We start from the raw sequence: 13462 nt of genomic DNA, 5'->3' as shown, positions 1-13462 counted from the left end.
CTTACATCTTGTGAAATATTTTGAAAGTTACAAACAAGCTACTAATTTTAGCACTATAAGCAACACCATAATTTCAGTGGTCTATATTTGTGCTCGTTTTCTTAAGCTGAAATTAAGATGTTTTAAAATTCTCTTATATTAATCTTTCTTTTATGCTGGCAGGTGCATCTCCTTCATAAGACCAAAAAAGTCTATAATATTTTAATATTGAAAAGACTCTCGACCTTATTGATGTTCAGCATAATAATAACTTTTATGTTGTATTAAAATGGAAATTTGAAAAATTCAGAAGTTCCACTGTAACAAATTTATTTAATTTTATGGAAACCAAAACACAATAAAATATGTTATATTATAATGAGGGAAAATGAGCTGCCTTTTTTTTGTTTATTAATATTGAAGTTTTAATATGTGTTATGAATTAATTCTAATAAAATATTTCTTTTTTATTTGTGGGATTTATATTTTGTATGTCTATGCATAATCTCTTATTTTTTTTCATTTAAATGCCTAAGTTATTTGAAGTGCTTTTTGGTCTATTATTGTAAAATATTTCATTACTGGTATTAAATTTTTATTGTTTTCTGCATTTAGCTGAGTATCATGTTTATGACGTAGCAATTAGGTTAATGTCCAACTAATAATATTATTTTCATTTATCTCCAGCGGCTGATAACAGTTTTAAAAACATTTTTTTTGTAAGTTTTGTTTTATTAGTTTAAAATGTTATAAATATTTTAAAACATCTTTTGCGATTCACAGAGCTATTGATAATTTAATAAGTTCTTCTTGAATATGCACATCAACAAATTCAAACAAGAAATGGAAATAGGTAGTAAAAAGGGAAAAATGCAATGGCCATAAATTGAATGCGGTCACAGTGAATGATCAGTGAATTGGTCAACCATTTGGTTAACCCAAATGGCAGCAAATTAGAGCTCAAGTGTTTTCAGCTTGTTCTAATTCTTCGCCTCGCTGCCCGTTGAAAAATCGAAGTCACTCTCGCTGCCTGCCACAGGAGTTGCTCCCGCAGCAGCAGCAGTTGTTGGTGTGGCGTTGTTGTTGCTGGTGGCGTTGTTGTTGGATGGTGCCTCCTGGACTGGTTTTGCGCTTGAGCTATCATCCGTTTCGCTGCTGTCAACGAAATTAACGCGCTTCTTCTTCTTCTGCTGTTGCTGTTGTTGTTGTTGTTGCTGCTGCTGATGCGCATCATTAGACGTCGTTTGTTTGTCTGTCGTCGCAAGTATCGATGTGGGTTTGACAGGTTTGGCGGCAAGAGCCGCAGTAGGAGATAGTGAGTGAGTGGCTTCGCTTTTTGCATCAACGCCGCCATCAATGGGTGGTGCGAGTGGCGCGGTGGTTGCTTGCTCCACTTCCTGCGGCTCGGCTGCTTCGCTGCTGTTGTTGTTGTCGGACATTGGATATGCGGCTTCCTGTTGTTCCTGCTGCTGTTGCTGCTGTTCATGTTGCTGTTTCTGCTGCTGCTCGGCATAGTAGTCATAGTTTGTTGTACCGGCATCGTAGTCGTGCCCCGCGTAGCTGCCATCGGGGGCATACTGCGTGGCATTGGGATCGGCAATATATTGGCCAGTTGTCTCGTCGTATATGTAACCTGGATAGGCATTGGGATCATAGCCAGCTGCATATTGCGACGCATCGTAGTTGCCGTAATCCATATTGGAGTATTCCTGCTGTGTTGCCTCTGCATCAGCAACAGTCTCCGCAGCAGCTCCGGTGGCAGGCGCAGTCCCTGTTCCAGTTGCAGTTCCAGTTCCTGCCTCAGTTGCTGCATTTGCATCCGTTGCATATTGCTGATAGTCTGTGGGATTTCCGATTTCACTGTATAGTGGCTCGCTCGACTGTTGTTGCTGCGGCGGCAACTGTTGCAGTTGGCTGGACTCAATGCTGGCATAACTGGACTCACCTGGTTCCCCATAACTAATGGCATCATACTGCCCGTAATCGAGCTGTGCCTCATGTTGCTGTTGTTGTTGTTCCGGCAACGTTTCCACTTGCAACTCGTGCTGATGCTGCTGCTGCGGTGCGTGCTCGAATAAATCCAACGTTGCTGTTGTTGCTGTTGCTGCTGCCGTTACTGCTGCTGCTGCTGGTGTGCTTGTTGCTGTCAAACGTTCGCCGTAAATGGCATTTTCAATATTCTCAATCGACACTCTGGGCTTAGCAGCTGCCTCATTGCCGTTGGCTGCCATTGCTGCCGTTGCCATTGGCGTTGCCGTTGGTGACAATTGATTACCTCTTGCCAGCTGCTCATCAACCGCAGCCGCTGCCTTTTGTAAAGCTGCACGGCTGGCTTTGACTTCGTCTAGCAAATCGTTGCTGATGCCAATGGAAGCACTACCACTGCCAATTCCACTCCCACTCCCACTTCCATTACCACCTCCACGCACGTTCAGCTCCCGTTTGTCTTCGAATTGTTCTCGGGGCTTTGTCAGAGTTGTTGTTGTTGTCGTTGTTGGCGGTGGATGCCAGGGTTGATCGATTTTAAGCTCGCCAAAGTATGCTTCGAAGTTGTGTTTTTGCTGTGACTGTTGTTGTTGCGGCTGCTGCTGCCGCTGGAATGGCTCATTATGGCCAGCGACACTTGGCGATATTTCATGCTCGACTTTAGTCAAGCGTGAATTTGGCCAAGTATCCTGCTGCTCCATTGTCTCCCTCTGCTGCTGATGCTGTTGCTCCTGCGACATTTGCGGTCGTCCGCTTACGTCATCGATGTCGCCGACTGTTGCAGTCGCCAGCTCCGTCAACGTTGCCATCTTTGGCAATTTATCAAATGTCAACGAGGATGTTGCCAACGTCGAGGATGTGCTGCTCAGTTTCCTTGCACTGTTGTCTTTCGGCGTTGTTGTTGCTGCTGCTGCTGCTGCTGCCGCTGCTGCTGTTGTTGTTGTTGCTGTTGGTGCACCTGCTGCCTCAAAGTGCGTCATGCGCTCCGGCAAATCGGCATTGTCATTGTCCAAAGCGCGCAATGTGGCACGCAGATCGAAGAGGTTCGAGGTGCCTAGTGCCTGTCCACCATATAGATCCGGCACAGGCATATAGACGGGTTGGGGCGTAAACTGTGGTGCATACAACATGCCAGCATGTGACGGAGTGGGCGCGGCCATGGCATAGGCCCATTGCTGTGGAGTTGCAGCCAGCAAGGTCTGTCTTGGATTTGATTGTGGATTTAGTACCGCCCCAACTTGAATAGGAGTTGGTGTTGAAGCTGTTGTTGCTGTGCCTGCTGCTGCTGCTGCTGCTGTCGCCTGTGGCTGCAACATCACGGGAACAGACGTTGTCTGTTGAATACTTCTCAGCGTTTGGTGCTGCACCAATTTGGCAAAGTACATTTGATATTGCAGCTGGAAAGGAACAAAAGGCATACGAGTATAGGAACATTAATTACAAATGCCAGCGCTTTGGCTTATTCACGTGGCAGACAATCGAAGCCCACCTTCATCATTTTGAGTCTCTCGCTGCGCTGTGACATGACTGCCGTTTGCTCATCAATACGCTCCAGCATCTGTACCAGCTTTTTGTTCCGTTCATTTCGCTTTGCCTGCTCCTCCAGAAATTCCTGATACTTCTGACGGCTCTTCTGCCGCACGCACTTATCGCTAAGGGATACCGAGAGGAAGTTGCATGTTGCATAACGTTCATTTCCATTAACAGGTACACAAAAGCTACTTACAGTTCGCTCCGCTTTTGTAGTACTTTATCTAGTTTGTGCTCCAGCTGCTGTCGATTGTCCTCGCTGTGTTGCAGGATGACGAAGAAGGAATGAAGTTAAGGGATGGCAAAAAAATTTAATCAATTCAGTCAGTGTGACGAGTACAAAGTCTAACTTGTACTATAAAATAGTTTAGAATTGTTATTATTGCTTTTATTTAACAGTCCGTTGACGACATATTGATTCAATTTGATTCGAAACTATAGTTTTTATAAACCTATCCATATTTAATACAATTGCTTGAATTTCTACTCTACACCTTCTAGAAATCGATTGACATTCACTGGAACTTTAACCCTTTGTCTATTTTTGGCTATTTGCTAAAGTCATAAGTTTCGTTTCATTTAACCTTATTCAATTTATATATGTAGAAACTAAATTAAATTAAGAATCAACAAATTTCAGTAAAATAAATCTTCATTTATTTCAAGTCGTGTATTTTCAATACTTTTAATTTACAGCAAATGATGATACATTTGATAATATAAGCGAATAAAATAAATAATATAATATAAATAATTTTTAGCTAAATTCTTTTAAATATCCAGATAAATTGCTATTCATTATTAATTATAATTATATGTCGAGTATTAAGCAAAATTTGTTTATATAAATAAATGAAAGTTGGAAATTGTTCAATCATTTGCTTTAAATATATATGAGCTTATAACAGGGTATATTTATGTCACCTATAGTGACTTTTTTTTTTTAATTTTACTTTTATTAAAGGAGTTCGAAATATTAGGTATAACTTTGTATATATTTAAATTGTTAAATTATAATTAATCTTTCATTCTAGAGACACAAGGATTTCCATATAGATTACAGGACTTATTAATTTATATTTGTTTGCAAGTTGATTTTATAAATAATTGCACAAACCTGCGCTGAAGTTTTTCTTGGAGCAGCTCCACCTGCAGCTTGTAATTCTCCAACTCCGCCTGCGGATACATATCCAAGATGAGTTTTGTGTCTTCTGCTGATTGTGCTCGTCGTCCTGGTCGTCCTGATCGTCCTCGTCCGACTGCCAGTAGCAAACTGCACTCGAGTATTGACACAGTTTGCGTGCCAGCGAGCAGCCGAGCACGGAATACAATAAATGCGACAATGTGTGCTATTTTTAAAGCAACATTATTTGAATAAACGTGTGTGTTCCCACGTGTGACTGTGTGTGTGAATGTTTGTGAGAGTGTATTTACCATTTGTTTATTGAGTTGCGCTGTTGTCATGGCTACCTTATTTCTTAGCTCTGTTTTATTTAGTGGTTGCTTGGCATTGGCCCCGGAACAACTGCAAAGCGACCTGCCTTTATTGATTTTGCTTTGGCCGCTTTGTGGCCTTTGCCACACAATGTGGCAAGCATTGAGAGCGGCTGACTAACTTTCGATTTTGCGCATCATGAATTATCCATGCAGCAATTCACAAGACTGCGTTGGGTATGGCCACTAATTACACGCCCGCCAAGTGGGTCACTTTTTGTACGTATTTAAAAACTTTTGTCACGCCTCACAAAGAGTGGAGTATGGGCCAGGGGCAGGGGCAGGGACAGAAATAGGGACAGGGAGTGGGTCAGTGGTAGGAACTGCTGCTGAGGCTAGCCAAAGCATTTGTCATGCATTGCACGAGATTTGCCTGCACAAGCGACCGCAGCTTCTGCAGCACTCCCTGCTGGGTTTGGCTGAGGAACACATGTTGTACCCATACACATGTACATACATATATATGTGTATATATATATTTATAAATATATGTATTATCCAGCCAAGCGTGCGGCACCTGAATCTGAATTAATGGTAGCGTCTATCACTCGCAGGTCACAGACAACAACACACTGACATTTTCACAGAGTCACCGTCACCAATGTCGTCGGTTAGTGGACACCAATACCCTCCCCTGTTCCTGCACCTACCCTTCCTGTTTATCTCTCCTTTTTTGGCATATGCCGGTGTCGTCACGGTGTCGTGGTTAAGGCTCTCAGTATACAATTTTTGGTTATTTACACTGGCCAAACTGAAGCATGCAACATAAGTGCGGCTGGTTATGCAAAGTGTAACTGTATGGGTAATATGTGTGTGTGTGTGTTTGTGTGTTAGTGGACAAGGGTGTGTGTAATGCATGGGCGTAGCCTAAGGGGGTTAAATTTTACATCTGATTCTTCTTTAAAACCTTAAAAAATATTATATAGATTCATTTAAGGTAAAAGGGTAGTATGTTTGTATGAAAATGTATGTAAGGTAAGGGAAGTGAGTTGGAAGATTAAAAGAGACTAAGGACGCCATAAATCAAGAAGAGAGGAAAACTAAGAACCTAGAAGTATATCAGACTAGTCCATTAGAAGATATAGAAAGTGATAGACACGAAGACTAGAAATCTAGGAGACTACACTGATAAAAAAAATGTTTTTAAATCAAGATTTTGGTCTCAGAACTAAGATTTTTGGTCTAAAAAATTCGTCGAGAACATAAAATTCTTTAATTAGGAGAGCACATCTTAATTTTAGGAACATTTTAAATAAGAGCAAGTTCTTACTTTAAGAATAAATGTTCTTAAAATTAAAATCAAAAAATAAAATAGTAATTTGGTCTTGAAATAATCTTAATTTAAGAACAAAATATTTAAGATGAATGTTCTTGATTTTAGAAGTTGGTCTTTTTTTTCAGTGTAGCAGTTAAGAAGTCTCCTATTACATCTTCTATTAGGGAACTACGGCACCAGAGGGGTTCACCACTAAAAGAGAAAAAAACTAAGAGACTAGGATCAAAAGAAACTAGAAACTGTGAGACTAAAAGAAACTACGGAGATTAGAAGTCTTAGTATGAAAGGATTTGTGAGACTAGATGTGCAAAAAACTAGAAAAGTAGGAGACAAAGAGTAAAAGTCTTGTAAAGTAGTAAACTGGATTTGAAGCCGAGTCTGATAGTCTAGAAGATTAGAAAACTAGAGACGAAGAGGCTAGATTATGAAGATAATAAACTAAGAGACTGGGAGAGTTGCCTCCTGGGAGACTTCAAAAATAAAAGCTCAAATAATAATTGACTATTAGAGTAGGAAAGAGTAAAATATAACTCCCCTAGAATAGATGGTTGATTATTTATTTGGAAGCCTCCTTTCGGAGCGCCTTCCCTGGCTTTTAGTTAGGTCAGCAGCTGGCGAAATGAATTTGTTGCTGGGAAACTGAAGTAACTGAACCTGCAGCACGACAGACAGCAGTGTGTGTGCCACATGCCATATGCCACATCCACTCAATCGCACGACCACTCGGAATAACTGTCAAAAAACTAAAGTTGAATATTTGATAGGGAAAATGTCGCTGACAACGGCAAAAATATAGACAGATGCGGGAGATTCACATTCCAATATGAATAGCACGAATAAAGCGAATGACTGATTGATTTTTAGTCGATTATAATGCGTGTAGATATTTTTATATATATTTTCGAAAAAAAATAAACAGTTTGCAACAAAAGTTCTATTCCTCTGTTTGAATATTCATTGAATGCGCTTCAAATTCGATAATTCATGAGATGTCGCGACTTGCGAGGAAAATTTGCATTGCGAATGCTGAAAGCAGAACTGCGAAATTTGGTCAATGTGAATTTATGTGTATGACTTTTTGCCACACTCTGAGTGTGTGTGTGTGTGTGCTGCTTATCAGACGCTGCACAGCATACTTTTTGGCGCACTTAATTTTAGCTGCCATTCTCTCCAATGGACAAATGGGGGCAGGGGAAAGGGTAACCTCTTCAGCTGCTGCGCCTTTTTCTTTTCCCGATTCGAAGTCAATGAAGTAGAAAACTGAAAACTTTTTCTTTGCAGTCTATTAAAAATAATGGACGCTGACAGCGAAACCACTCGCCAAGTGCGAAAAAGCGCCACATGCAGTCCACCACGTATGAGTGTGAGTGTGTGTGTGTGTGTGTGTGTGTGTGTGCATGTGCGAGACAGTGTCGGGCATTAAATTAATATATATGTATACATATATATGTATGTTATGAATGTATGTGCGGGGAAATTTCTCATGACGTTCCATTCCGTTTCATTGGTTCCTTTGTAATGTTTGACCTGTAGGTTAAATGGTGTTGCTACTTGCGCTGAACTAATAAATGGAGTTAACTGTACGAAGTATACAACAAATATTTAAAATAACTCAAGCGAAGCTCTATTCTTTCATAGGAGAGCAGTAAAAGGCTGCACTCAATTGCAGAGCATTCAATTGTCGCATTTGGCATTTGTGAATCGTGTTGAACTTGTTTTTATGTTTATACCCTGCACACATGGTTTGAGATCAGTTTCTATTGGTCAAGTTGATTTCAATTTGATACAAATACAACAACAAATACATCGATTGTTCTTGGTTTCTATATATTCTACTTTAATTGTAGAATATTCAGCAGCTCAGCACGACAGGTGTTAAATTAAAGGGAATTTTAAATTATTAAGTACTGAGAAATTGTACATATTATAACTAAATTTGTATACAAATATATGTTTATACAACTTAAATAATTTATAATAATTTGGTAAAATCTCGTAGTTGAGAAATCTAAGTATTTTAAATGAAACTGAATTTCTGCAGAGAATTATATATTATTTTTGATCGTTTCTTCCTGCAAATGACAGTGTATTTTCCATGTTACTACTTGTATTGCATCCTATTAACCAAAACTTTCTACATTCAAACTTTTTTAACTCAAATCTTTTAAAGGGTATTCACGAGTCGCATTGCAGGAGTTGGACACTTTAACACCGTCACTGCGGGCATGCTTAAAATATGCGAAAAGAATTGTTGGGCAATGCTGCGCTGGATTTTGTGGTTAATGCGATAATTTAATTGTAATGCGGGTCTGGCGTCTGGGGTGTCAATAATTTAACTTGCAATCAGCGCAGCATTTAATGGGTTAAGCATATAGGCCAGCAGCGAGAGAACACCAGACAGAAAAATTGCAATAAAGCGAAAGAGAGAGAGACAAAGAGACAGAGAGATAGAAAGAGAGAGGCACACATGCCACTTGGATGGCCAAGAAGTGAATGAACCCAGAAAGAAGCAGTCGCAAACGCAAAAGGATGCAATAAAGGAGCTGGCAAATAAATTCAGCGAAGACTCCTGCTGTTCCGCCAGCTGCTCTTCTCTAAAGGCGGCAGCAACAACAACAACAACTACAACTACAAAAACAACAACAACAACAGCTACAACAACATCAGCAGCTTGGCATTTTTGCACGTAAGCGTTAAGAACGAGGACAAAAGGCAGCAAATGCGTAGAAAACTTATTGGCGATTGGCCAAACTGAACAGACAGCGATAAAGACAAAAAGGGAGATAGAAAGAGAATGGAAAGAGAGCGAGAGACACGGTTGCTATTTTGGTACATTTGTATAAAAGCTGGTACATTTTTAATAAGTTGGTACATTTATAATATTTTTCTCAAAAGCGTACAATCTCTGTAGACTTAGCGAATTATTATTTTATTTTAAAAATTTGAAACACGCAGACAACAATTTTGGCGTGCAATTAAAAATATTTAAAGAAGTGTAAAAGCTGGCTTAAGGATTTGTATATCTACCTGTAAAAATAAGTTGAATTTTTTTTCAAAATATTGACGAATAATAACAAAAAAATATTAATTTCGTAATAATGTAGTTTATTTATGTTCGCATTCAATGCATTGTTAAAACTACATTAATATATAACTAAGATAAAAAACGAAATATTATTATTTTTTTTAATATACAATAGATGTTAAACTTTTTTCTTGCAAAATGTTATTTGTCATTTAATAACATTTATGTCTGATATAAAATTGTTTTTATGAACTGTTAATATCAGGAGGAAGGAGAGCGAGTGCAACACCTTTTGCCTAGCCTAGAAACAGTTGCCGTGTCAACATCAAACATTTCATTTGAATACAAAATGTAGCTTCAGTTTAGTGTAATGTCAGAGTCCTCGGCGTCAGGTTGCATTGAGGAGCAGCAGGCGGAGAAGCAGACTGTGAAGCAGAACGCAGGACAGCCGAAGGAGCAAATAGATCAACAAACAAAAGAACAGGTTGAGGAGCATCAGGCAAACCAGAAGACTGAGGAGCAGCTGGAGGATCAGGCAGAAGATCGACCGGAATGGCAGCGTCTAATGCTGTCCATTGCCTTCAAGGAGGCCGGCGATAAGCTGGCGTTGCAGCAGCGTTCACAGCGCTTGAACATGCAGAAGCCGCTGCCGCCTCTGCCCGCCTCGCTGCGTCGACTGCGCAGCTCCTCGATTGGGCAGAAGGCGATGCCGGAGCGAGTGCTGCTCACAGGGAAGAAGCTGCCGCGACTGCAATCGCTGCTGGGCGAGACGGAGGAGGATGCGGATCAGCTGGACGAGTGTGTGCTGAATGCGTTGAAGTATGAACGTGATATGGATGCACTGCGTGCATTCTTCGAGGCGGCCAGACAGCAGCTCTTCATGACGAAGGACGAACGGCAGCGGGAGCAGCCAAGTCGCCTGGAGCTGGCAATTGGCCAGATGAGTAGTAACAACAGCGAGGAGTCTGTGGCGGCCAAAGAGCTGCAACAGTCCAGGGAAGAGCTGAAGCAGCTGCAGGCACAGCTGGAGCAGGTGAAGATTGAGGGCGTGGAAAAGCTGAAGGATTACGATGAGCGCATTGCCGATGCCAAATACAACTTGAAGTGTGTCTCCCGGGTCAACGATCTGGAGTACAGCTTAGTGGAGCGCTGGGAGGCGGCACGAGTTGGCCAGGCAGAGATTTGGGGCGAGAACGCCGAGCGAGCCTATCTGAGGGATATACTCGACTTCAAGCAGCGTCTCTCGCGGGAGCAGCGCGTCAGCCAGGAGCTGAGCTCCTTTCGCAGTCGGGAGAGGGCCGATCTTCAGCAACGCATCACGGATTGGCAGCAGCGTTATGCGAGTGAGCTGAGGAGAGTGGAACGTGAAAGCGAGGCCTGGGAACTGCGCATCCTGGAGCTTACCAAGTCGCTGGCCCGTCATCGCGAGGAGAACGCCCAGCATGTGGTGTTCGTGAATGAGTACAACGCCAAGAAGGAGGAGGAGCAGCGTCTGCTCGACCTGCAACTGCATCGCATACAGTGTGCCATCAAGTTGCAGGCTTGGTGGCGTGGCACGATGGTGCGACGTGGACTCGGTCCCTTCAAAAAGAAGCCGAAGCGTGGCAAGCGGGCTAAACCAAAAAAGTAGCCTAATAAATTGCGACTCTCACTCTGTGACTATTTCTTTTTCTGCCTAGATGAAAATCAAGTAGTAACTTGTATAATTATTTATTTTATTTTATGAGAAAGAGCGATAAAGCCAGATTTCTGGCTGGACGGCTAGTACAACAAAATTATTTAATTTTCTCCATTATTCCTGTATTTCCTTGAGTTCTTAATGTAAATTTAAAGAGAAACCAAAAATGCATTATAGAAATTTGCAAGGCTGCAAACCGGCTCTGAACCGAACCTCGTAGAACCGGTATGGTTCGGGTTCTTAAGCAACCTGAACCGGATCATGAACCGAACCCTTCAAATAATTTACTTTGCGAGCTTTTAAAAATAAAAGGTTCGCTTCGAAAAAAAAGTAATTAAATAAATTTTATTGTTTTCCAATATTACGCAATTGTTTGAGAATTCGGATTAAAAAAGGTCATATTTAAATCTCTAAATAAATTTAATTTATCATCAAAATTTGATTTCTTTCTTTAAAACAAATTTAATTAGTTAAAAATGTAGAGAAAAATGTATAACATTAAAAATATTATTTTGTATAAAAGGGAACCAAGGTTCGAACTCAAACCTTGGGCTCAGGGGGTATATAAACAACTCTCAGGTTCGAACCGCATAACAGAACCTTTAACAAAATTTTATAGGTTTGCAGCTTTGGAAACTTGTTTATTTTTCAGTTTTATTATGTGTATGGGAAGGTTAATTTTAGTTTCATTCTTATACATTTAAAAGCATACTCATGACACATTGACGGTGTTTAAATTATATTTTATTTCACTCATGACTAATCTGCGTTGGCATTTGGATTTTGTGCTAATAATTTCTATCAGTGGCAGAGTGGCGACTCTAGATTATAGAAATTTATTTTGAATTATGTATCCCACTCTATTTATCTCACTCTCTGTATCCCTCTTCCTTTCTGGCCTGTCGGTCTTGACTATATAGAAATCAACTTGCGACTTAAAACCAATTATAAAGTTGACTCGCTGCAGTTAACACATCAGCGGTCAGCGGCCTACGTCAGCCTTAATGACAACCCGGACTCATTGTCAACAGCCTTGGCCATTGTTTACGCTCCGCTAATGGGCCAACCAGCCACCCAGCAGACTGAACCTGCAACTGCAGCTGCAACAACAACTGCAACTGCAACTCGACCTGGCAGCTGCAGCATCAGCTATTCTACAGTTGAAGTTGCAGTTGTTGTTAAAGTTTTTCATATTTTTCATTTATTTTGTTTCTTTTTTTTTTGATTTTGTTTTTGCTTTTTCTTATTATGTTGCTGCCTGACGCTGGCCAAGTGGTTTCTACGTGTACTGCCAACAATGGGCTGTCACTTTATTGTTTACGTTGTTGTTGTTCTCTGTTGTTGTCGAGTGGGTTGGATGCATGGCGATAAACTGCGACAATTTGCCTGCTGAATGAGTGCAACTTTCTCTCTGTCAGGCAACATGGTAAAAAAGCAAAAGTTACCCATGTATATATATGTGTGTGTGTGTGTGTGTATGTGCAATGTAATTTAAAATATAATTAATGGCCGTTGCCTTAATTTATTGAATTTGCCTGAAACGCCAAGAACGTTACCATTTTTTCGCTGTCTCTCTCTATCATTTTTTCACTCTCTTTTGTTCTTTTCTTTCTCTTCTTCTCTCTTGGTTTGCTGGTTATTGTTTGGCTTAATGCTCTCCTTTGTTTTATCCACACAACAACAACAACAACAGCAACAATAAGAACCCAATAATGACTGCCGCAAGTCCATTTCGTCGAGGCCTTTTGTTTATTTGTTGGCGGATGAATTAATGGAAGATGCTGCACGATGAGTCCCCAGCATTTCGAAAACAAATACCGCACCACACACATGAGTTTTATTTATATATATATTTATTCCCTGCAGATAGGTTAATGCCCCAATTGGGTAGCAAAAATTATTAAAAATAATCCATCTGCTTATTACTCGATTTTTGTTATATATTTTTTTTTAATTTTAATTTTTATAACTTTGTCAATGCTTAAACGAAGTCGACGTTAAATAAATCAATCAATTTGTGATTGTATTTTCTTTCCTGTTCATAACTTTGTCTATGTAATATCTGTGCTGATTTATATTCCTTAGAGCGGTTCTTCCTTCGTAGTGTCGAGGGTACTCTTAAATTTAAAAATAACTAACTGAGCTTGTCCCCATTTAGGGTCCTCTCATGTGCGATGCTAGTTGAAACACACTTAAAAACAAAATGGTTTGCTGAAATCCTTTAAAAATGGCGGGTCGCAAGTTTGGAGGAGCTTCTTACGCCCCTTGGGGGAACGGTGAAGGCAGAAGGAGAGGCTCAGCTAGGGCTCCCTAAAATTTACATACAAATTAGGGTTAATGAGCAGTGAAATTGTTATTTAACTTCAGTTGGCCGTTAAGCGCTTTAAAGTATGCAAAACTTGAGCCATGGCTGGGCTTAAATAACCACGCAGTTTGCGACACGTTTTAGAAATTTCATAGTGCATGAAAGAGTTGTTGCAAGAGTTTTTGAATG

General features: G+C 40.4%; 2 protein-coding genes across 2 annotated transcripts; one reads left to right on the top strand and one right to left on the bottom strand.

The window, feature by feature from the left end:
• Positions 1-744: 744 nt before the first annotated feature.
• Positions 745-4772, bottom strand: LOC117792491 (myb-like protein AA). The gene is made up of 4 exons (XM_034632656.1): positions 4613-4772; positions 3692-3754; positions 3455-3617; positions 745-3362 (listed from the first exon to the last, which is right to left on the bottom strand). The coding sequence occupies exons 1-4, from the start codon at positions 4681-4683 to the stop codon at positions 960-962; spliced, it is 2700 nt and encodes an 899-aa protein (XP_034488547.1). The 5' UTR covers positions 4684-4772; the 3' UTR covers positions 745-959.
• A 4736-nt stretch (positions 4773-9508) lies between these two features.
• On the top strand, positions 9509-10949 carry LOC117791097 (dynein regulatory complex protein 9). Its single transcript, XM_034630753.1, has one exon. The coding sequence runs from the start codon at positions 9661-9663 to the stop codon at positions 10918-10920; it is 1260 nt and encodes a 419-aa protein (XP_034486644.1). The 5' UTR covers positions 9509-9660; the 3' UTR covers positions 10921-10949.
• The last annotated feature ends 2513 nt before the right edge of the window (positions 10950-13462 follow it).

Source organism: Drosophila innubila, assembly GCF_004354385.1.
Source record: "Drosophila innubila isolate TH190305 chromosome 3R unlocalized genomic scaffold, UK_Dinn_1.0 2_E_3R, whole genome shotgun sequence".
NCBI classification, from domain to species: Eukaryota; Metazoa; Arthropoda; class Insecta; order Diptera; family Drosophilidae; genus Drosophila; species Drosophila innubila.
This window is presented reverse-complemented; position numbering and strand designations above follow the sequence as displayed.